The sequence below is a fragment of the Nerophis ophidion genome, linkage group LG14 (assembly GCF_033978795.1).
Source record: "Nerophis ophidion isolate RoL-2023_Sa linkage group LG14, RoL_Noph_v1.0, whole genome shotgun sequence".
Taxonomy (NCBI): Eukaryota; Metazoa; Chordata; class Actinopteri; order Syngnathiformes; family Syngnathidae; genus Nerophis; species Nerophis ophidion.
In genome coordinates, this window is record NC_084624.1 from 13,837,485 (window position 1) to 13,862,844 (window position 25,360).

Sequence of the window (25,360 nt, forward strand, 5' to 3'; positions counted from 1 at the left end):
TGGTAAAGTTACTAAACATGTCAGTTCTTAGTAAATCTAAAAGGCGTTGTTAAAATGATCAATTTATTCATGACAAAGCCAGGAACAAAACAATGATTCGTGTCGAGGATGCCTTTGCAGTGTTTCCCCCAGAAAATGTGTTAGTTAAGGTGGTGACTCTCCAGGGGGAGGGGACTGGGAAAGGGGGTGGGTGGGTGTAAGGATTGGTGGAACTCGGCCTGTCGCCATCACGTCTCCACCTCGTCGCTTCCACCGCAGCCTGGGGGGCAATAGACTACAGGCTGCGGTGAAGTAGGCCGGCTTCGTCGCTTGAAGAAGCCTACAACTTTTGGTTGTGTTTTCCGCTTTAATTGCTGAATGGCGATACACGATATATATCTCGATATTTTTTCCGTAAAGTAAAAACAAAACAGTCCTAGTTACCTGAGATATTAAGTATATCAATATTATGACTTAGTAATTTACTAAATCAAAAATAATGACAAAATAATGGCTTACTAAGTCAAAATAATGACTTACAAAGTCAAATTAATGACTTACTTTAAGTAAGCGTTTGCAATAAGCGTTTGAAAAAAAAAAAAGAGTTAAAAGTGGGGCCACATGCTCACATATGCTCAACTCCTGCCATCCATTTCCTACCGCTTATTCCCTTTGGGGTCGCGGGGGGCGCTGGTGCCTATCTCAGCTACAATCGGGCGGAAGGCGGGGTACACCCTAGACAAGTCGCTACCTCATCGCAGATATGCTCAACTCATCATGCTTAATTTATTCCAGCATTTGGGAAGCCTGTAGTTGGTTTTTTAATGTAAATGTTATATTTTTATCAACATGTGATAGCAGGGACCCTGCCATCCAAAACTAAGCTGTTACTTTACTAATTATTAATGTAGCTATAGCTGAAAAAATAGTACAATAGCAATAGGAGAGACTATTCATCCCTGAACACCATGGAGTTCACATAGGCTTTATGATGCAGTTACATTATTATATACACTATCAGAGACAGCTTCAGGAAACTCTTCATTTAACATAATGTCCTTATTTGCTGCTTTCAACACAGCTCAATCAACACGGAAAAAGGTAAAGTGAAATAACTTAGTTGTTAACTGTAGCTGTAGGTCAATAATGCTTGTCTTTCTCTCAGACAGCTGTCCGTAACACACGCACACACACCGCACAGTGAGCTAACATTACGCTAAAAGCTAATTAGCCTTCACCTCAACGACCGCCAGCGAGCTGAGCTGCCGCTTATGTTTCTAGTAGGGATGTCCCGATACAACTTTTTCACTTCCGATACGATACCGATATTATAGCCTTGAGTATTGGCCGATACCGATATCAATAAGATACGATATAGGCACGAATCATATATATATTTATTCCTTATTTCGTTGTGTGGAATGTTAGAAACCGCTTGATAAAGTGATCTTACTGTTACTGATGTTGTAGTGTTAAAACAGAAAACAATAGTCAGCAAGAGTAGGTATAGGAAAAACTGACCCATTTATTATCAACCAATTGGTTACATAAATTTTAACCTTCAACATAAGATTATTACCTCAAAAAATCCAATAAAAAGTAAATGTTATATTCAAAGTGCAAAATAACCACTAATACCAACATAATTGTACAATTCAATAGAATAAGTTAAAAATAAATTAGAAGACCCTGAAAAATAACCTAAATAAATCCAATAAAAAAAACAAAAATGTTTTAAAGTGGAAACAATTCAAGTTCACTTCAGTTATTTTTTTACTGTCATATGTTGGAAACAACTCCGGGCAGGGACAAAAACGACAAAAACAACACTATTGTTCACTGTCCAACTGCTCTAAGTTAAGAGTTCACAGCTCCAGTTTCACTGACTGACTGTGCCCAAAACAATGTAGTAATTACTCTTAGTCTTCACTGAAGAATAGTGTAAACACGATTAAAAATATCACTCTAATAACAAGAGCATAAAACAAATAATAATCAGTCAGTGCCAGGGGCGTCACTAGCTTTTAAGGACAGGGGGGCTTAGCCCCCAGGAGATGCACAGGATGCGAGTGAACGTAGCGCACGAGCACAAAACTTCGGCTAACAAAAACATATATATACAGTGGGGCAAAAAAGTATTTAGTCAGCCACAGACTGTGCAAGTTCACCCACTTAAAATGACGACAGAGGTCTGTAATTTTCATCATAGGTACACTTCAACTGTGAGAGACAGAATGTGAAAAAAAATCCAGGAATTCACATTGTACAAATTTTTAAGAATTTATCTGTAAATTATGGTGGAAAATAAGTATTGGTCAACCATTCAAAGCTCTCACTGATAGAAGGAGGTTTTGGCTCAAAATCTCACAATACATGGTCCCATTCATTCTTTCCTTAACACGGATCAATCGTCCTGTCCCCTTAGCAGAAAAACAGCCCCAAAGCATGATGTTTCCACCCCCATGCTTCACAGTAGGTATGGTGTTCTTGGGATGCAACTCAGTATTCTTCTTCCTCCAAACACGACGAGTTGAGTTTATACCAAAATGGATACATGGATGATACAGCAGAGGATTGGGAGAATGTCATGTGGTCAGATGAAACCAAAATATAAGTTTTTGTTATAAACTCAACTCATTGTGTTTGGAGGAAGAAGAATACTGAGTTGCATCCCAAGAACACCAAACCTACTGTGAAGCATGGGGGTGGAAACATCATGCTTTGGGGCTGTTTTTCTGCTAAGGGGACAGGACGGTTGATCCGTGTTAAAGGGGAACATTATCACCAGACCTATGTAAGCGTCAATATATACCTTGATGTTGCAGAAAAAAGACCATATATTTTTTTAACCGATTTCCGAACTCTAAATGGGTGAATTTTGGCGAATTAAACGCCTTTCTGTTTATCTGTCTTTTTGCGATGACGTCAGGACGTAACGTCACCGAGGTAATACAGCCGCCATTTTCATTTGCAACACATTGCAAACACCGGGTCTCAGCTCTGTTATTTTCGACTATTTTTTGGAACCTTGGAGACATCATGCCTCGTCGGTGTGTTGTCGGAGGGTGTAACAACACTAACAGGGAGGGATTCAAGTTGCACCACTGGCCCGAAGATGCGAAAGTGTCTGCCGCCAGACCCCCACTGAATGTACCGAAGTGTCTCCACATTTTACCGGCGATGACAGACATGGCACAGAGATGTATGGATAACCTGCAGATGCATTTGCAACGATAAAGTCAACTAAATCACAAAGGTGAGTTTTGTTGATGTTGTTGACTTATGTGCTAATCAGACATATTTGGTCGCGGCGTGACTGCCAGCTAATCGATGCTAACATGCTATGCTAATCAATGCTAACATACTATTTACCAGCAGTGCTAAAGCACACATGGCACAGAGATGTATGGATAACCTGCAGATGCATTTGCAACCATAAAGTCAACGAAATCACAAAGGTGAGTTTTGTTGATGTTGACTGCCAGCTAATCGATGCTAACATGCTACGCTAATCGATGCTAACATGCTATTTACCGGCGGTGCTAAAGCAGACATGGCACAGAGATGTATGGATAACCTGCAGATGCATTTGCAACTATATTACGTTTCTTTCCACCCACATTTAATGCGAAAAAAACACTTACCAATCGACGGATTTAAGTTGCTCCAGTGTCACAAGGTGCCAAAGTCCTGGTCGTTTGGTCCGCACATTTTACCGGCGATGCCAATGCAGCTATTCGACCATGCTATGGCTATGAATAGCGTCAATAGCTATTCGCTCAATAGTTTAAGTTTCTTCTTCAATACTTTCATACTCCAACCGTCTGTTTCAATACATACGTAATCTGTTGAATCGCTTAAGCCGCTGAAATCCGAGTCTGAATCCGCGCTAATGTCGCTATATCTTGCTGTGGTATTCGCCATTGTTTGTTTGTATTGGCAGCACTGTATGACGTCACAGCGAAATGAACAGTGTCTTGGCAGAGAGCGAAAAAAGGCACTTTAAGGCTTTTTTTAGGGATATTCCGGGACCGGTAAAATTTTGAAAAAAAATTCAAAAAATACAACAAGCCACTGGGAACTGATTTTTATTGTTTTTAACCCTTTTGAAATTGTGATAATGTTCCCCTTTAAGGAAAGAGTGAATGGGGCCATGTATCGTGAGATTTTGAGCCAAAACCTCCTTCAATCAGTGAGAGCTTTGAATGGTTGACCAAATACTTATTTTCCACCATAATTTACAAATAAATTCTTTAAAATTCCTACAATGTGAATTCCTGGATTTTTTTCCCACATTCTGTCTCTCACAGTTGAAGTGTACCTACGATGAAAATTACAGACCTCTGTCATCATTTTAAGTTGGAGAACTTGCACAATCGGTGGCTGACTAAATACTTTTTTGCCCCACTGTATTTGTAAAAGAAAGAAAATTATTTAAAATAAAATAGAATATAACGCCAAATTATTAGGGGGGCTTACGAATCAAGCCCCCCTACTCCTTCACCTCCTTCTCCACTTTCTGCAGTCTTCTGTGCTCCTCAATGATAATTGACGCTGTGCTAAAGAGCCTTTCACTCTCCACACTCGTGCAGTTAACACAGAGGAATTTAGCTGCTGTTGCTGTCATGGTGGGGAGTCGAGCTTGGTTTAGGCTCCAGTAGTGTAAAGGGTTGCTCTTCTGTTCAATCGGAGCCTCACAGAAGTAGCTCTCCATTTCACAGATTGCCCCTGTGGTGATCTGGTCGGACGGACTTGTTGCTGTGCTGCCCTCCTCCACTATTTTCGTCAAAGATGCTGATTGCACCTGCCATCCGTGGAGTCTTGTCCACTGGCTCGGTCACATCAGGTGGAGGCGTGTTCTTCAGCTCCTCTTCTACAAACCTCGTTTCCATATGAGTTGGGAAATTGTGTTAGATGTAAATATAAACGGAATACAATGATTTGCAAATCATTTTCAACCCATATTCAGTTGAATATGCTACAAAGACAACATATTTGATGTTCAAACTGATAAACATTTTTTCTTTGTGCAAATAATCCTTAACTTTACAATTTGATGCCAGCAACACGTGACAAAGAAGCTGGGAAAGGTGGCAATAAATACTGATAAAGTGTAGAAATTCTCATCAAACACTTATTTGAAACATACCACATGTGTGCAGGCTAATTGTGAACAGGTGGTTGCCATGATTGGGTATAAAAGCAGCTTCCATGAAATGCTAAGTAATTCACAAACAAGGATGGGCCGAGGGTCACCAATTTGTAAGCAAATTGTCGCACAGTTTTAGAACAACATTTCTCAACGAGCTATTGCAAGGAATTTTGGGCTTTTACCATCTTCGGTCTGTGAAATCATCAAAAAGTTCAGAGAATCCGGAGAAATCACTGCACGTAAGCGATGATATTACGAACTTTTCAAACCTCAGGCGGTACTGTATAAAAAAAAAACGACATCAGTGTGTAAAGGATATCACCACATGGGCTCAGGAACACTGGGGTGGTATAGCTCGGTTGGTAGAGCAGCCGTGCCAGCAACTTGAGGGTTGCAGGTTCGATACTCGCTTCTGCCATCCTAGTCACTGCCGTTGTGTCCTTGGGCAAGACACTTTACCCACCTGCTCCCAGTGGCACCCACACTGGTTTAAATGTAAAAATTAGATATTGGGTTTCACTATGTAAAGCGCTTTGAGTCACTTTGAGAAAAGCGCTATATAAAAAATATAATTCAAATTCATTCATAAAACCACTGTCAGTAACTACAGTTGGTCGCTACATCTGTAAGTGCAAGTTAAAACTCTACTATGCAAAGCAAAACCCATTTATCAACAATATCCAGAAACACTGCCGGCTTCGCAGGGCCCAAGCTTATCTAAGATGGAATGATGCAAATTGGAAAGGTGTTCTGTGGTCTGACGAGTTCACATTTACAATTATATTTGGAAACAGAGGACGTGGTGTCCTCCAGAACCAAGAGGAAAATAACCATTTGGATTGTTATAGGTGCAAAGTTCAAAAGCCAGCATCTGTGATGATATGGGGGTGTATTAGTGCCCAAGGCATGGGTAACTTACACATCTGTGAAGGCACCATTAATGCTGAATGGTCCATACAGGTTTTGGAGCAACATATGTTGTCATCCAAGCAACTTTATCATGGTCGCCCCTGCTTATTTCAGCAAGACAAGTGTTACAACAGCGTGGCTTCGTAAAAAAAAAAGTGCGGGTACTTTCCTGGCCCGCCTGCAGTCCAGACCTGTCTCCCATCAAAAATGTGTGGCCCATTATGAAGCGTAAAATACGACAGCGGAGACCCCGGACAGTTGAACGACTGAAGCTCTACATAAAACAAGAATGGGAAAGAATTCCACTTTCAAAGCTTCAACAATTAGTTTCCTCAGTTCCCAAACATTTATTGGCTGTTGTTAAAAGAAAAGGTGATGTAACAGTGGTGAACATGCCCTTTCCCAACTACTTTGGCACGTGTTTCAGCCAGGAAATTCCAAGTTAATTATTATTTGAAAAAAAAAAAAGTTTATGAGTTTCAACATCAAATATGTTGTCTTTGTAGTGCATTCAATTGAAGATGGGTTGAAAAGGATTTGCAAATCATTGTATTCCGTTTATATTTACATCTAACACAATTTCCCAACTCGTATGGAAACGGGGTTTGTACTTTACATACCGCTGCCTTTAACGCTGCTTTTGCATGTCCCAGGTTTTCCGGGTTTGTGAAGTACCTGGCATAAATCCAAAATTTATAAAATAATGTAACATGCATATTTTAGTAATATAATTTGTAATCTTATTTTATGCAGTCACAACAAAGTCACATAGGCTACAACCAACTCACTGTAAACAGTACAGTTTTTCTCATATACATCAGATTAGGCTAAACAAATATCAGAATTTAACATAAATTCCCTTACTTGTCTTTATAACGTGGATCCAGCAGTGTTGCCACGGTGTAAAGGGGGTCGGAGTCCACATGCCTGAAACGTCTGTGGACTGCATCCAGAAGGGTGGCTTTCATAGTTAGGATCCCAAGATCATCTTCACTCTCCTTACTGAGAAACCGTACCAGTGCATACACAAGGAGACGAAGTAGAAGAACGAGGAAGTTACAGCCATGGCAACGCCGTCTGTAATAGAGTGATACTATGTTGTTTGTAGCCATCTCCTGGTGAATGTTGGCTATAGCGTTATGGGGTTGCTTTTTGATTGGCCAACGATTTACGTGGTGTTTTGCACCTGACGGCAAGTGACTCTCGCCAGTACGCAATTGGCAGAACAAAGGCTACTCAGATAGTGAAAGGTAAGTGTTGTTTTTCTTTTTTTTTTGATAACCAGCAAGCACAGTACAGTTAGTAGAACTGTGTTTTTATTACTGTGTATTTGATAGGTGCCGTCTGAAATTCAACTATTTGTTTTATTTATATATATAATAAAATAAATATATATAGCTAAAATTCATTGAAAGTCAAGTATTTCTCATATATATGAGATATATATGAAATACTCGAGTTGGTGAATTATACTCGTCCCCTCTTAACCATGCCCCCCGCACAAACCACGCCGCCAACCACACCTCCTTCCCACCCCGACCACCCCCCCACACTTTCCCTGTCATCATTTTCAAAATGGCGGAGGAGTCTTTTGTTACTTTTACTATATGTAAACCAGGGGTCTTGTTCCACAGCCATACAGATCACACTGATGGTTGTGATATAAAACAACTTTAACACTCTTACTAATATGTGCCACACTCTGTGAACCCAGACCAAACACATTTCGGGAGAACATCGGCTCTGTAACACATTATAAACGCAACATAAGAATTACCCACAATGCCATGCATCCACGACTCTTGGCTATATTATACACCCCGCTAGCACCAAACCCCCTCCCCTCTCCGTACGTCGGTTGAGGTGGTCGAGGTTGGGGGCGCGTGTATAATATAGCCAAGAGTCATGGATGGATGGCATTGTGGGTAATTCTTATGTTGCGTTTATAATGTGTTACAGAGCCCATGTTCTCCAGAAATATGTTTGGTGTGGGTTCACAGAGTGTGGCACATATTAGTAAGAGTGTTAAAGTTGTTTATATCACAACCATCAGTGTAAAAGGTATGGCTCTTGACCAAGTATGCATTGCAATCTCGTATGAGAAGCAGCGAAATGAAAAGGTGTTGTGTAAAGGCGGTCGCGATGACATGTTGTAGAGCAGTGGTCCCCAACCACCGGGCCGGGCCGCAGAATAATTTATTATTATTATTTTTTTTTTTTAATCACACTCAATTTTTTACTGCATGCCATTGGTAAGTGCAGGGGTGAGAAGAGGTTTTAAAATTATTAGCGCCTGCTTACTTTTACCGCATGCCTTGAATAAGCGCAGGAGTGAGAAGAAGTTTTAAATTAATTAGCGCCCCGGTGGCTATTCAAGGAAATACGGTAGGTTATGTTTATTTTTTTGCTGAAAAATCGAAAGTGTCGCGGCACCCGATCTTTACATGAAACCATAACCTAATAATTTCTGCATTCAGTCGTTTAATAGTTTGTAATGTGAAACATGTCTATAAAATAACAAAATAAAACATATAGCGTTGATCAGTGCAACACTCTTATTCATGTGTATTATTCAATCATTCATCCTGCATTTATTGGATTTGAACGCATGCTTAGATGCAGGGGGTGCATGAATTCCTATGAAAAGCAAGAAAGCAAGTAAGCTGCAGTTCAGGTGGAAAATCTAAATAATTGTAATAATTTCACAAATGAGGATTTTTTTTTTCCCCGTGCAATGGTGCTAGATAAAACAATAACCAGCAAAATTAGGATCGCCAAGCAATTAGAAATACAAGAAGATGAATAAAATAAGAATATGAATTCGGTAAGATAAATCTGGTGTCTGCAGATTTACATAAGTGAAGTGGACAGTTAGCAGTCAATGAAAGTGAATTTAGTGAAGAATGTGACAGTTTGATTGATTCAGACTTTTATTAGTAGATTGCACAGTACAGTACATATTCCCTACAATTGACCACTAAATGGTAACACCAGAATAAGTTTTTCAACTTGTTTAAGTCGGGGTCCACGTTAATCAATTCATTGCAAGTGATAGATCAGTTTGTCTTTATGAACCTGGTGGCAGAGGGAAAAAAAAACTGTTCTTTTGGCGGAAGATTTTGTTCTGAATAGAACTTAGTCTCCTGCTTGTGTGAAGCGAGTCGAATAATTTGAATGCCCTCGAGTCTTGGAGGCATACAGGTCTTGGTGACATAGGGGGTTGCAGCTTTCTCAACAGAGCGTATGATTTGCTGCAGTCTGTGTGTTTTCCTGGCTGTGGCCCCAGGATACCACACTGTGATGCAGGTGGTGAGGATGGACTCAATGATGACCGTGTAGAAATGTAGCAACATTTTTGTTGTCGGCTTGAGTTTCCCCAGCTGTCGCGGGAAAAACATCCTCTGCTGGGCCTTTTTGATGAGGCAGCAGATGTTTAGCTCCCACTTCAGGTCCTGGGTGATGGTGGAACCCAGAAAGCGGAAGGAGTCCGGCATGCGCAGGGTTTCCCGCAGCGCTTTGTTGCTAAGGCGGCCGCCTTAACAACAAAGAGCCACCGCCTAAACTAAAGTCTTAACAAGCTGCTTGGCATAGTTGTGCCTCTGCCTCTGTCAGTACGTCTCTGCAGCACCCAGCATTATCCCACCCACAGAACCATCTGATTGGTTACACGCAGAGCGGTTACAGCTAATCAGCAGTGTGTATTCAGAGCGTATGTAACAGCCAATCAGCAGTGCGTGTTCAGAGCGCATCGAGTCAATGTTCACGGCACAGGCAGAAAGGACAGACAGTGTGGTGAACAGAAAGGTGTTTAGCAGGTGACCATAGTGCAGCGGACTCTCCCCAAATTATAATAAACACCTCCCAGTCAACTACTAGTAACGTCACTATGAGCCCGTTGACGTTCTAGAAACATAAGCGGCGGCTCAGCGCGCTCGCAGTCCTTGAGGTGAAAGCTTATTAGCTTTTAGCGTAACGTTAGCTCATTTTGCGGTGTGTGTGTTACGGACAGCAAAAGCCCTGTCCGTCTCAGAGAAAGACAAGACGTATTGACCTACAACAGGGGTGTCAAACTCAAATACAGAGTGGGCCAAAATTTTAAACTGAACAAAGCCGCGGGCCAGTAGTTGAACAACTTTAATAGGGACCCAAACAAGTTTTGCGTTGAAAGTTGAACAAGCAAGGCTTATTCAACTTTATAGTGACATGCAAAATCGAGTTTTGTTGGTAGCGGGGGTGTATATTGTAGCGTCCCGGAAGAGTTAGTGCTGCAAGGGGTTCTGGGTATTTGTTCTGTTGTGTCTATGTTGTGTTACGGTGCGGATGTTCTCCCGAATTGTGTTTGTCATTCTTGTTTGGTGTGGGTTCACAGTGTGGTGTAACAGTGTTAAAGTTGTTTATACGGCCACCCTCAGTGTGACCTGTATGGCTGTTGACCAAGTATGCGTTGCATTCACTTGTGTGTGTGTGTAGAAGCCGCATATATTACGTGACTGGGCCGGCACGCTGTTTGTATGGAGGAAAAGCGGACGTGAAGACAGGTTGTAGAGGATGCTAAAAGCAGTACCTTTAAGGCACACCCCCAATATTGTTGTCCGGGTGGAAGTTCGGTAGAATGGTTGCCCCGGGAGATTTTCGGGGTGGGGCACTGAAATTCGGGATTCACCTGGAAAAATCGTGAGGGTTGGCAAGTATGACAATTATAGTTGAATGCGGTGATACAGCGGCACCGCCACTGTATAACATCGGCGGGCCAGCTCTAATGTTAATTTATTGTTCCCTCAAGGGCCAAATGAAATTCCCGCGGGCCAGAGTTTGACACCCATGACCTACAATAACAAAGTTATTTCACTTCAGCAAAAAAGGACATTATGTTAAAAGAAGAGTTTCTGTCTCTGATAGTAATATAATAATGTAAGTGCATCATAAAGCCTACATGAACTCCATGGTGTTCATGGATGAATAGTCTCTCCTATTGCTATTGTACTATTTCAGCTATTGTTACATTAATTGTTAGTAATGTAGCAGCCTAGTTTTCAACGGCAGGGTTCCTGCTATCACATGTTGATGAAAATATAACATTTACATAATAAAAATCAACTACAGGCTTCCCAAATGCTGTAATAAATTAAGCATGATGAGTTGAGCATATGTCAGCATGTGGCCCCACTTTTAACTTTTACTTACAGTAAGTCAATATAGGATAGGATAGGATAGGATAGGATAGGATAGGATAGGTCTTTATTGTCATTGCACAAGTACAATGAAACTTTGTTTTCAGCACAAACCTGTTCAAGATTAGACAAACAAACAGAACGCTGATGGGTCGCCATAAGGCGCCCCGTAAAAGATGGGAAAAAGGTAAACGCTGGGGAAGGATGAGTAAAAAAATACAATCTAGAATGGGCTCCTTAGGGGGCCCAGTCTGGAGTGGGAAAAAAACTCCATTGCAAAGCACATATACATATTACAACATACATCTCGAGATATCTAGCAACAGAGTTAGTTAGCAACAGGTAGTTCAAGGTCATGGTGGTAGGCCACAGCTCTTCAGGCGCTGACCATCCATTCATCACCCCTACGGGATTTGTGTCGAGGGCATTGGGTCAGGGGGGGGGGGTGTATGTGTGGCGTATATTTTTTTGTGTATGTGTGTTTGTGTGTTAAACAAAACAATGACATACTTAGTATCTCAGGTAACTTTAGTTTACGGGAAAGTATCAAGATATGTATCGTATCACGCGACGAAGCCGGCCGACTTCACCCCTTCCCCCCTGGAGAGACACCACCTTAACTAACACATTTTCTGGGGAAAACACTGATGAAGATGGAGAAGTCTGTTAGAACAGGGGCGATGGTGGGGCTGTGGTTTTTCTGAAGTCCACGATCCTTGACATGGTTTTCTGGGTGTGAAGTTCCAGGTTGCTGAACTAGGACACCGGACAGTCCACCTCCCATCGTTGTCTGACACGTGCCCGATGTGGGTGGCACCATTCTAAAACGTGATCATATTTGCCCACTAGTGACAGAAGGTGCTACAGTTTATTTAGAGCGGGGGTCTGCAACCTGCGGCTCTTTAGCGCCGCCCTAGTGACTCTTTGTAGCTTTTTCAAAAATATATGAAAATGGAAAAAGATGAGGAGAAAAAAAGCATATTTTTTGTTTAAATATGGTTTCTGGAGGAGGACAAACACAAACCATCCTAATTGTTATAAAAGACACTGTTTATGTTAAACACGCTTCATTGATTCAAGTATTTGGTGAGCGTCGTTTTGTCCTACAAATTTTGGCGGTCCTTGAACTCCCCGTAGTTTGTTTACATCAGGGGTCGGCAACCTTTACCACTCAAAGAGCCATTTTGACCCGTTGCACAAAGTAAAGACCACATTGGGAGCCACATAACTCTTGAAATTTATAATGAAATAACACTGCATACAGAGTTTTTTTTTGCTTTGTGCTATAAACCAGGGGTCTCAGACACGTGGCCCGCACTTTAATATGAAAATTTAATGTTAGTGCGGCCCGCGAGTTTTATATGATTGCCGCTTGACAGCATCACACCTGCCAACCATACCAATTTTCCCGGGAGACTCCCGAATTTCAAAGTAATTATACTCTCGAATGTACGCTGGTGTTCATTCACCCAATGAACAATAATAAGGGCTTACATTGATGTCATTACCACCCTCTACAGCTTGTACGAATAGCTTGCCAGCCCAAATAATTGTTTGACGAGGCTATTGCAGACACACGTAAGAGACTGCAATACAGGTTACACTCTGTGGATCGGTTGAGGTGTACAGGGTTGGGTTGGTGGTTGCTGGGTGTATAATGGAGCCCGGAGAGTCAGGATACATGGGATTCTGGGTATTTGTTCTGTTGTGTTTATGTTGTGTTATAGTGCGGATGTTCTCCTGAAATGTGTTTGTCATTCTTGTTTGGTGTGGTTTCACAGTGTGGCGCATATTAGTAAGAGTGTCAAAGTTGTTTATATCACAAACCCTCAGTGTGACCTGTATGGCTGTTGAACTAAATATGCCTTGCAGTTGCGTATGCGTTCAGATAGAGGTCACATCCAAATTGTGACTGGACAGCGGGCACGCAGATAGCATGGTGAAAATCATGGCGCGATGACATGGAGAAAGGGTTGTTTGAGGCATTGTCATCACGGCACACCATTAAAGTTGAAAAATATTTACCCGGGAGATATCTGATAGAGACATTAAAATTGGAAATCTACCGGACTTCTCCGGGCGGTCGGCAAGTATGCGGCTGAGCCACATCAGAGTGGTCAAAGAGCCGCATGCGGCTCTGGAGCCGCGGGTTGCCGACCCCTGGTTTACATGTATAACTTTCTCCGACTTTCTAAGACGTGTTTTATGTCACTTCTTTTTCTGTCTCATTTCATCCACCAAACTTTTAACGTTGTGCATCAATGCACAAAGGTGAGTTTTGTTGATGTTATTGACTTATGTGGAGTGCTAATCAGACATATTTGGTCACTGCATGACTGCAAGGTAATCGATGCTAACATGTTATTTAGGCTAGCTTTATGCATCATTATGCCTCATTTGTAGCTATATTTGAGCTCATTTAGTTTCCTTTAAGTCCTCTTAATTAAATGTATATCTCATGACACACTATCTGTATGTAGTGACATGGCTGTTAATTTTTTGCAGCTCCAGACGGATTTGTTTTTGTATTTTTGGTCCAATATGGCTCTTTCAACATTTTGGGTTGGCGACCCCTGATTTAGAGGGAGAAGAGCAGAGTTGAAAGTACCCAGCCTTGTGGGTATCCGGTGCCAATGAGCATGGTGTCCGTTTCAGTCCAAAAACATGGATTCTAACATCTACTGTGACATTGTGAAGCAATGCATTAGTTATTGCTTCTGATATTCATCTTGAATTGTTAGATGAGCAGTGGTTGACACGTTTTTGTAAGGAGGACCTTTCTAAGTATGTCTTGAAAGAGGAAAATGTGTGTGAAGTAACTCGGGTCAAATCGATTGATTGATTGAAACTTTTATTAGTAGATTGCACAGTACAGTACATATTCCGTACAATTGACCACTAAATGGTAACACCCGAATACGTTTTTCAACTTGTTTAAGTCGGGGTCCACGTTAATCAATTCATGGTAATCTCCCATGGAGCATTGCTGTCAACATCCATGTCACCTGCTCATGCATACAGAAACAGAAACTAAACTTACAATATTTACAAGTTAAAAAAAATATTAAAGATCAGGTATTTCCACACTGTTTGTTTCACTGCTAACCATTAGCATCTTAATGGTGAACATAATGTAAATTAGCATCGAGCTAACGCATTTGTTTTAATGCATTTTTTAAATGTTGGAACGAAATATCACATATATGTTTTTAATCTCATGTATGTTATACTGACATACTTAATATATGTCGAGTTTTTTAATACATAAAGTAAAAACTCTCATGTAGGACCTAAACTGGAGTCCTTATTGGCAATTTATCTGTATGCGAAGCCAACAAGAAGTGACGTGAAGTGTTTAAACAATATCACATGAAACCATATATTAATATAATAACCATATCCATATCGTAATCCTAATAAGTGTTTCATTAAGTTGATTGTTTCCCCAGATGGATGCAACTAATTTGAGACAAATATTGCATTGAGCCAAGTTGACAGTTTTTTTTGTCAGTGAGCTACACCTTTAAAGTCGTTATGTCATCAGCTGTGGTTTCATAACTACGATGGTAGGCTGAATAACAAAAAATACCGAAAGGCATATCATTGGTCCAGAATCTGAACAGCCATCCAATTAAAAACCTGTACAAAAACTAAGGGTGTAACGGTACACAAACATTTCTGTTCGGTACGTACCTCGGTTTAGAGGTCCCGGTTCGGTTCATTTTCGGTACAGTAAGAAAACAACAAAATATAAATTTTTTGGGTTATTTATTTACCAAATTTGCAAACAATGGCATAACATACATATACACACAGGGTCCATTGCCAGGGTTAATGTGGTCAACATATATAAAATAAAAACTAAATAGGACAAGGCTCAGAATGGTTTCTTAACAAAGCCTTTCTACATATAAAGTGTTTTTTTTTGTTTGATTGATTGAGACTTTTATTAGTAGATTGCACAGTACAGTACATATTTCCACTAAATGGTAACACCCCAATAAGTTTTTCAACTTGTTTAAGTCGTTAATCAACATTAAACTGCCTCCAGTTGTTGCACAGTTGAAATAAAATGACAAAACTTTTCTTCTCCATCTAAAAAGTACAACATTAAACAGTTTCAAGTCAACTCAGCCTCAGATTAACTTCTCTTTCCCGCCCCCAGCCTGGCTAACTTGGCAGTGAGAGGATATATGGGTTTATTGTTCTTCCACCATAAAAGTGGGTCAAAATCTAGTTTTAATGCTATACAGCAACCACCCGCTTCAAAGGGTTTAGCATGTTTGACGTGTTGGCAGAAGCATACCCTAATGCTGCTGAACAATTTCGGCAAACCTCCGTCCTCCATTGTTGTATTGCACCGCGAAGCCAATGTGTTCCCAAAGGGGAGATGTTAACGAGACAGGAGGGTCTTCCAGCTCTGGCTTTTGCATGTTGTCATAGCCTGGTCGCTGCTTGCCTGCCATGTCTTGTGCCTCGCTCTGCATTGTTTACACAACGTGCGGTGCAAACAATATGTCCGTATGGAAACTCGTTCGGTACACTTCCGAACCAAACCGAAACCCCCGTACCGAAACGGTTCAATACAAATACATGTACCGTTACACCCCTAACAAAAACAAATACGGGTTCTTTGTAAACATCCCTAGGTAGACTGAAGGATTTTGTTTTGAGCCAACTAAATCAGGATGTGTTAAGGCTACAAACTACAATACATTTGATGATAGCTGTAGGATGAAACATATTTGAATAAAAAATACTGTTGCCACAGGATGACTTTAGGCAGTGGTTTCGTGCCAAAGTACATGTGATATGGGCTCCAGGGAAGACGCCTTTTGATAGTCTGGATCCGATGTCCACAGCTCAGTTACGTGATGGAGATGAACACCCCAGCCTCAAGGAGAATTATGAGAAATTCACTCAGAGAGAATCTTTTAAGGTACTTTTCCGTTATTTGTATTATTTCCACTAAGAAATTGTTGCTTTAGTTACACCTGTTTCTTCTCTCTGTCCTTCACAGGTTCGGTCCTTCAACCACCACAGCATCCAATACTTCTGGAATGAAGGGACACATAACTTTGAACCATACAAGTATGTGTCCATTAAAAAAAACAATGCTATGCCTAGTCTTGTTTTTATTAAATATGGTATACCATTTGTGTAAGGGGCTTGGAGGATACAAACGCGAGCTGTGCAGACATTCACAGCAACCATAGTTCTGGACTCACTAAAACCCTGCAGGACTACAGGTACTGTAAAATGTTTCTAGATCGGTATTCAATCAAAGGAAATGAACTGAAATGTAACAGATCACAGGTATCACAAACACACAGAATTTATTGGGAATCATGCTTGTTGTCAACAGAGCTTTGTTTTTTGGCAAGAATGAGATTGACGTAAAAGTGCCGCCTTTACTCGAGATCTTTATGAAAGAGGTAAAAAAAACCCCATTCCTCAGTCAGTATAGTTGTCGGTCTTTAGGAATTATTCATTTTAATGTATATTATCTGACTTTGTTTCTTCTCTGAAGGTCATGAATCCGTTTTACATCATCCAGATCGGCAGTTTTATTCTGTGGACCTATCAAGGCTACTACGATTATGCCTTTCTAATTCTTACTATGGCTATTGTGTTAATAGCCACCTCTCTGTACACCATTAGAAAGGTGAGTCATGTTGCACTTTGTTCAACTTTACCAACAGGTACAGTTCTATCAAACTTGGGACAGTGGTTACTGCTCATAATGTTATCAGTGTACCGTGGCTTTACATCAGGAGTCACCAACCTTTTTGAAACCAAGAGCTACTTCTTGGGTACTGATTAATGCGAAGGGCTACCAGTTTGATACACTCTTAAATAAATTGCCAGAAATAGCCAATTTGCTCAATTTACCTTTAATTCTATGTTATTGTTAATAATTAACGATATTTATCTTTGTGGAAACACTGATCATCTAAATGATTTCTCACAATAAATATATATTTTTGATTACATGTTTTAAATAGGTTAAAATCCAATCTGCACTATGTTAGAAATAACAAATTGGACCAAGTTATATTTCTGTCAAAGACAAATCATTATTTCTTCTAGATTTTCCAGAACAAATTGTTGTAAAGAAATTCAAGATTTTGAAATAAGATTGTACAGATTTTCTAGATTTGCCAGAATAATTTTTTTTGAATTTTAATCATAAATTTGAAGAAATATTTCACAAATATTCTTCGTCGAAAAACAGAAGCTAAAATTAAGAATTAAATCAAAATATATTTATTTTTCTTTACAAAAAAAAAAAGGTATTTACTTGAACATTGATTTAAATTGTCAGAAAAGAAGAGGAAGAAAAGGTAAAAAGGTATATGTGTTTAAAAATCCTTAAATCATTTTTAAGGTTGTATTTTTTCTCTAAAATTGTCTTTCTGAAAGTTATAAGAAGCAAAGTAAAAAAAAAAATGAATTTATTCAAACAAGTGAAGACCAAGTCTTTAAAGGGGAGCATTATCACAATTTCAGAAGGGTTAAAACCAATACAAATCTGCTCCCAGTGGCTTATTTTATTTTTCGAAGTTTTTTTTTTAAATTTTACATCTCCCGGAATATCCCTAAAAAAGCTTTAAAGTGCTTGATTTTCGCTATTTGCCTAAGCCAATGTGCATTTCCCTGTGACGTCACATAGCGATTTCAATACAAACACTGGCGAATAGCACAGCAGGATATAGCGACATTAGCTCGGATTCAGACTCGGATTTCAGCGGTTTAAGCGATTCAACAGATTACGCATGTAATGAAACAGGTGGTTGGAGTATGGAGGCAGATAGCGAAAACGAAATTGAAGAAGAAACTGAAGCTATTGAGCAAATAGCTATTAACGCTATTCGGCCATGCATGTCTGCGTTAGCATCACCAGTAAAATGTGCAGACCAACCGATCAGGACTTTCGCATTGACACTGGATCAACTTAAATCCGTCGATGGGTAAGTGTTTGTTTCGCATTAAATGTGGGTGGAAGGAAACGCTGGAAGCAAATACAACTACAAATGTAGATACAGGTAGCCTAAATAGCATGTTAGCATCGATTAGTTGGCAGTCATGCCGCGACCAAATATGTCTGATTAGCACATAAGTCAATAACATCAACAAAACTCACCTTTGTGATTTCGTTGACTTTATCGTTGGGAATGCATCTGCTTTGAGTGTCGCAGGATATCCAGACATTCTTGCCATCTCTGTGCCATCTCTGTCGTAGCATCGCCGGTAAAAAACAAACAAGGGACTTTCGCATCTTTTGACACCGGAGCAACTTAAATCAGTCGATTGTTAAGTGTTTGTTTGGCATTAAATGTGGGTGGAGGGAAAGGCTGGATGTAAATATAGATACAAATGAGGCATAATGCTGCAATATGTACACACAGCTAGCCTAAATAGCATGTTAGCATCGATTAGCATGCCGTGCTAATCGATGCACATTCTACGTAAATCAACTTGAATCCGTCCCTGATCGTGTTGTTACACCCTCCGAGGCTTGATGTCTCCCAGGTACAGGCAAACAGTCGAAAAAACGTAAAATAACAGAGCTGATTTGACTCGATGCGTGTGATGTGTTAGGGAAAAATGGCGTTGACGACCGATGTGACGTCACGTTCTGACGTCGTCTTTCAGAGAGGGATAAACAGAAAGGGGTTTAATTCGCCAAAATTCACCCGTTTAGAGTTCGGAAATCGGTTAAAAAAACATATGGTCTTTTTTCTGCAACATCAAGGTATAAATTGACGCTTACATAGGTCTGGTGATAATGTTCCCCTTTAAAATATTTTCTTGGATTTTCAAATTCTATTTGAGTTTTGTCTCTCTTTGAATTAAAAATGTCGAGCAAAGCGAGACCAGCTTGCTCACACGCAGCTCGCTGGTAAGTGCTGTGAAACCATTATGTGCTACAAATCAATGCAATATTTATATATGGGGTGTTATGGGCTAGGAACAGAAGATTAGTTTCAACTCGGACAGAGAGGGCAGAGCTTGAATTGTCGTTTGGTTGACACTGTGTATTAGAGAATTAGTGATGGACAGCAGATATATACACACAATTTCCCAATTCATATGGAAATGGGGTTTGTATACTTTATATGATTGATATATATCAATTCCAGGCAACTGGAAAAAAATTCCACATAGTGATGAGTATTAAAAACATAAAAAATTGAAAAAAAACAATTGGCAAAAAAGCTGGTCTTTGCCAAATAGTCCCTGTTTACTTCCTGTTATGATTCCATGACATTATTTTGCTCCCTTTTTGCCACTTTCTAGAATTATAAGAGACTGCGTGACATGGTGATGGAGCACTCTATGGTACAGGTTTCAGTGTGGCGAGGAAATACAGGCAAGTTTGTATTCAGTCATTCAACAACAAAACTATATATATATATATATATATATATATATATGTAGGTGTGGGAAAAATCACAAGACTACTTCGTCTCTACAGAACTGTTTCATGAGGAGTTCCCTCAATCATCAGGAGATTTTAATGGAAGCATTCACATACAATGGTTTATATAGGGCACAGAGTGGGTGGGTACAGGCAGGCGTAGGGTGTGGTGATTGGCTCATAAGTTACCTAGGAGGTGTTTCCGTCTGTGGCGGCATGTTGAAATGATTTCACTGCGCTTGTTGAGGGATGATAGATCTGGATAATATATAATAAACAGTTTCTCTTTTAAACATAGGTTGCATCTTTTATTACCACTGTTGTAAGGTGTGCTGGATGCAAGAATTTGCCATGTTATTGAATATTCAACATTGTTGTCTTTGAGGTTCCACATGTGCTTGCTGAGTTCTGTAGAATTCCGCAAAGCCTGGTTTCTAAAGGAGGCGTTGTGATTATTCCATCTTGTTTTGAACGCTCCTTCGGTTAATCCTACGTACGTGTCGGATGTGTTAATGTCCTTGCGTGTTACCTTTGCTTGGTAAACGACTGATGTCTGTAAGCACCCTCCGTTGAGAGGGCAATCAGGTTTCTTGCAACAGTTACATTCCTTATTGGTTTCAGAGTCGTTTAGTCTGGGGGTAGGCAGTCCTTTTGCAATTGCTTTGTTGTGGTTTGAAATGATTTGTTGCATGTTATTCATACAGCTGTAGCTCAATTTAATGTAGTTCTTGTTGAATATTTTTCTTAGGGTGATATATATATATATATTTTTTTTTTTTTTTCGATACAATGTACAATGACTGTTTGGCTTCCCTAGTCAAAATGTTCAAAATCAGCTTTCATAGACACTCATGTAAAAAAAGTATGCATGCATACATTTTGGAATGTATTTATTTAATTTAAGTAAAGAAAACAAGTCAATGAAAAACACAGAAACATATTACAAATCTGAATGATCTTATGACTCCCTCCAACTGGACTAAAAAATACAAACTGTACATCCACACTTATCAGGAGAGTTGAACATAAGGACGAAAAGTTCAAAAACCTCCTTCAGACCATGGCCGTAACTATCATTGAGGACACCGAGGTATTGTCCTCTGTGTTTTTTAAGAGACAAGAAGATGACTTAGGACATGAACTACCATCAATCATCGAAAAAAATCAATCAATCAACCAATCAGCATAAGCAGTGGTTCATCCTGTGTCTTGACTTGGAACAGCTCGGGCCTCCTTCATAGAGGCTGATCCGTGGTCAGAATCAGAATCAGAAATACTTTATTAATCCCTGAGGGAAAATTAAAATTTTCAGCACAATCTCATTCGCTCATCCATGCGGACCGGACACTGGCCGAGACTTGTTTGGCAGCCGAGAGTGTAGTCGGTTGGTGGCTTTGTTGGGTCTGCTCCTGTCTCTGCTTCCACCCCAGCAGACGATGGCGCGGAACACCGCTGAGGCCACCACAGTGTAAATGTTTATCGGATAACCTCTCCACGCAGGAGAGGGGGGCAGAGCAGAAAAGAGAGACGGCAGATCAACTAGTCTAAAAAGGTGTCTGTTTAAAGGCTAGAGCAGGGGTCACCAACCTTTTTGAAACCAAGAGCTACTTCTTGGGTAATGATTAATGCGAAGGGCTACCAGTTTGATACACACTTAAATAAATTGCCAGGAATAGCCAATTCCCTCAATTTACCTTTAATAAATAAATCTATATATATATATATATATATATATAAATGGGTATTTCTGTCTGTCTTTTTTCCTCTTACGGAAGGTTTTTTGTAGGGAATAAATGATGAAAAAAAACACTTAATTGAACGGTTTAAAAGAGGAAAAAACACGAAAAAAGTTTAAATTAAATTTTGAAACATAGTTTATCTTCAATTTCGACTCTTTAAAATTCAAAATTCAAAATTCAGCCGAAAAAAAGAAGAGAAAAACTAGCTAATTCGAATCTTTTTGAAAAAAATAAAAAAGTGAAGTGAATTATATTTGTATAGCGCTTTTTCTCTAGTGACTCAAAGCGCTTTACATAGTGAAACCCAATATCTAAGTTACATTGAAACCAGTGTGGGGGGCACTGGGAGCAGGTGGGTAAAGTGTCTTGCCCAAGGACACAACGGCAGTGACTAGGATGGCGGAAGCGGGAATCGAACCTGCAACCCTCAAGTTGCTGGTACGGCCACTCTACCAACCGAGCTAAACCGCCCTTCATTATCATCATTAGCAATTTTTCCTGATTAAGATTAATTTTAGAATTTTGATGACATGTTTTAAATAAGTTAAAAGCCAATCTGCACTTTGTTAGAATATATAACAAATTGGACCAAACTATATTTCTAACAAAGACAAATCATTATTTTTGTCTAGATTTTCCAGAACAAAAATTTTAAAAGAAATTCAAAAGACTTTGAAATAATATTTAAATTTGATTCTACAGATTTTCTAGATTTGCCAGAATAATTTTTTTGAATTTTAATCATGAGTTTGAAGAAATAGTTCACAAATTGTCTTCGTTGAAAAAACATAAGCTAAAATGAACAATTTAATTCAAATGTATTTATTATTCTTTACAATAAAAAAAATTAATTTACTTGAACATTGATTTAAATTGTCAGGAAAGAAGAGGAAGGAATTTAAAAGGTAAACAGCTATATGTGTTTAAAAATCCTAAAATCATTTTTAAGGTTGTATTTTTCCTCTAAAATGGTCTTTCTGAAAGTTATAAGGAGCAAAGTAAAAAAAAAAAAAAAAAAGAATTTATTCAAACGAGTGAAGACCAAGTCTTTAAAATACTTTCTTGGAATTTTATATTCTATTTGAGTTTTGTCTCTCTTAGAATTAAAAATGTCGAGCAAAGCGAGACCAGCTTGCTAGAAAAATAAATACAATTTTAAAAAATAGAGGCAGCTCACTGGTAAGTGCTGCTATTTGAGCTATTTTTAGAACAGGCCAGCGGGCGACTCATCTGGTCCTTACGGGCGACCTGGTGCCCGCGGGCACCGCGTTGGTGACCCCTGGTCTAGAGTATACACATTCATTTTAAGATAGGACCTAAATGCTTCTACTGAGGTAGCATCTCTAACATTCCATAGTACTGGAGCCCCAATAGAAAACACTCGAAAGCCCGCAGACTTTTTTTGGGCTCTGGGAATTACTAATGAGCCAGAGTTCTTTGAACACAGATATGGTACAATGCAATCAGCAAGATAGGATGTATGTAGTAAAACCTTAAAGCCGCAACTTAAGTACACAGGAAGCCAGTGCAGATAGGTATATATACCTATATATATATATATATATATATATATATATATATAGGTATATATGTACTGTACATACAGTAGGTTTATATAAAGGTACGTACAGTGTCAGCATATATATATGTATATAGGTATATACAGTATAGGTATAGACCACAGGAGAGTCCGCTGGCTGTCCAAAGTCAGGACCCATGGTGGACCACTCAACTGTGCATCAGTTGGGGACGTCTCTGCGCTGCTGACCTGTCTCCACTCAAGATGATTCCCTTCCTGGATCCACTTTGGACCGGACTCTCACACTATTATCTTAGATCCACTAAGGACTTGACTCTCACAATATTATGCTAGATCCACTCGACGTCCATTGCACCGGTCGCCCTGGGGGGTCCCCACATCTGCGGTCCCCTCCAAGGTTTCTCATTGTCATCCCATTGGGTTGAGTTATTTTCCTTGCCCTGATGTGGGATCTGAGCCCAGGATGTCGTTGTGGCTTGTGCAGCCCTTTGAGACACTTGTGATTTGCGGCTATATAAGTAAACTTTGATTGATTGACTGATATATATATATATCTCCATCCATCCATCCATTTTCTACCGCTTGTCCCGTTTGGTGTCGCGGGGGTGCTGGAGCCTATCTCAGCTGCATTCCGGCGGAAGGGCGAAGTACACCCTGGACAAGTCACCACCTCATCGCAGGGCCAACACAGATAGACAGACAACATTCACACTCACATTCACACATTAGGGCCAATTTTAGTGTTTTTGGCGATGGGAGGAAGCCGGAATACCCGGAGGGAACCCACGCAGTCACGGGGAGAACATGCAAACTCCACTCAGAAAGATCCTGAGCCTGGGATTGAACTCAGGACTACTCAGGACCTTCGTATCGTGAGGCACATGCACTAACCCCCTGTCCCACCGTGCTGCCCTGGATGCCGAGTGGATACGGTTAATAAAGTGAGGGTCCAGTCCATAGTGGTTGCCAGTCGGGGCGCACAAGTCATCAACTGATGCATAAGGAGTAGTCCACCTCTGGTCCCAACTTTATAAAGCGATAGTCCATTTCCTAGTGAGGCCATCAAAGTAACAATATGTTTTACCCCTGTTGCATTGGACCAGTTCTTCCGTCAGTCACCCCCCCAGGTTCTTTTGCTTACACATAAGCTGGTTTTAAATCACTCGGAGGCAGAGGTGGCTCATTTTGATACTTTAATCCAAAGCGCTTTGGGAGACCAATCTAGAGACAACAGTTGCCCAAATTGATCTAATTCTACTACGCAAGTTTTCGCCTCTCCTCTCACTCTCACCCGCCCTCCCCTTCTTCCCCTAGCCTGGGACCTCTGAGAAAACAGAATGTTATAACTTGTTCAAGTCCTACGGGAAAGGCTCACACTTAGCTATTCTAAAGTATGCCTAGGATATAAAAAGATATCTATCTCCGTAACCCACAGCCAAGCCAATTTGCCAAGACTGTATTACCCGACGTCTCTGCATCCATTCAATATTTACCTGTGAAAAATCTATCCTGTCTTCTTTTCTTAAACTTGATCCCAGACATTGAACAGATCATGTCGACAGATCTGGTGCCAGGTGACGTCATCAATATTCCAGCAAACGGGATGATCATGGCCTGTGACGCAGCGCTGATGTGTGGCACCTGCACTGTTTCCGAAAGCATGTTGACAGGTATGATGTGCGTATACATTAGTACATGCGAAACGTGCATACTATGGGCCTGATCAACTAACAACTAACCAAATATCACATGCTAAACGGCGTGTGCAAACTCGTGAGTTGAGTTTGCTATGTGTAAAAGTCAAGCTGCATTTTTAAAAGCCTACTGAAATGAGATTTTCTTATTTAAACGGGGATAGCAGGTCCATTCTATGAGTCATACTTGATTATTTCGCGATATTGCCATATTTTTGCTGAAAGGATTTAGTAGAGAACATCGACGATAAAGTTCGCAACTTTTGGTCGCTAATAAAAAAAGCCTTGCCTGTACCGGAAGTAGCAGACGATGTGCGCGTGACGTCACGGGTTGTAGAGCTCCTCACATCCTCACGTTGTTTACGATCGTCACCGCCGTCAGTGTGTGAATGTGTGTGTGAATGGGCGAATGTGGAAATACTGTCAAAGCGCCTTGGGCTCCTTAGAAAGGGGTAGAAAAACACTATACAAGTACAACCCATTTACCATTTACCATCATGGACACCAGCAGCTAGAGCGATTCGGACCGAGAATGTTACGCCTGTTCGGCATCGTGGTGCCGGGTTCGATTCCCTCGAGGATGCTTCGAAATTGAACAAATTCGGCAAATTCACGTATTGTTAGAAAAAAATCGCTGGCGACGTCTTTCATGACAACTTGTAAGTAAAAATCTTAAAAAAAACATATTTGAAAACAAACCAGGAAATTAGCCATCTTGGTGTCCCCCCTGCTATCTATAAGACAAAACAATTAA

The 25,360-nt window shown here is 40.2% G+C and overlaps 1 protein-coding gene across 1 annotated transcript in view; it reads left to right on the forward strand.

Moving 5' to 3' along the window:
• The window catches only part of LOC133568157 (polyamine-transporting ATPase 13A3-like), a 123,518-nt gene that overhangs the window by 30,245 nt on the left and 67,913 nt on the right, over positions 1–25,360 (forward strand). Inside the window, exons 4-10 of the mRNA XM_061919899.1 lie at positions 15,983–16,150; positions 16,232–16,302; positions 16,377–16,460; positions 16,577–16,646; positions 16,742–16,876; positions 19,513–19,585; positions 24,451–24,582. Of these exons, the coding sequence (XP_061775883.1) occupies positions 15,983–16,150; positions 16,232–16,302; positions 16,377–16,460; positions 16,577–16,646; positions 16,742–16,876; positions 19,513–19,585; positions 24,451–24,582 (733 nt within the window). The remainder of the gene's footprint in view (positions 1–15,982; positions 16,151–16,231; positions 16,303–16,376; positions 16,461–16,576; positions 16,647–16,741; positions 16,877–19,512; positions 19,586–24,450; positions 24,583–25,360) is intronic.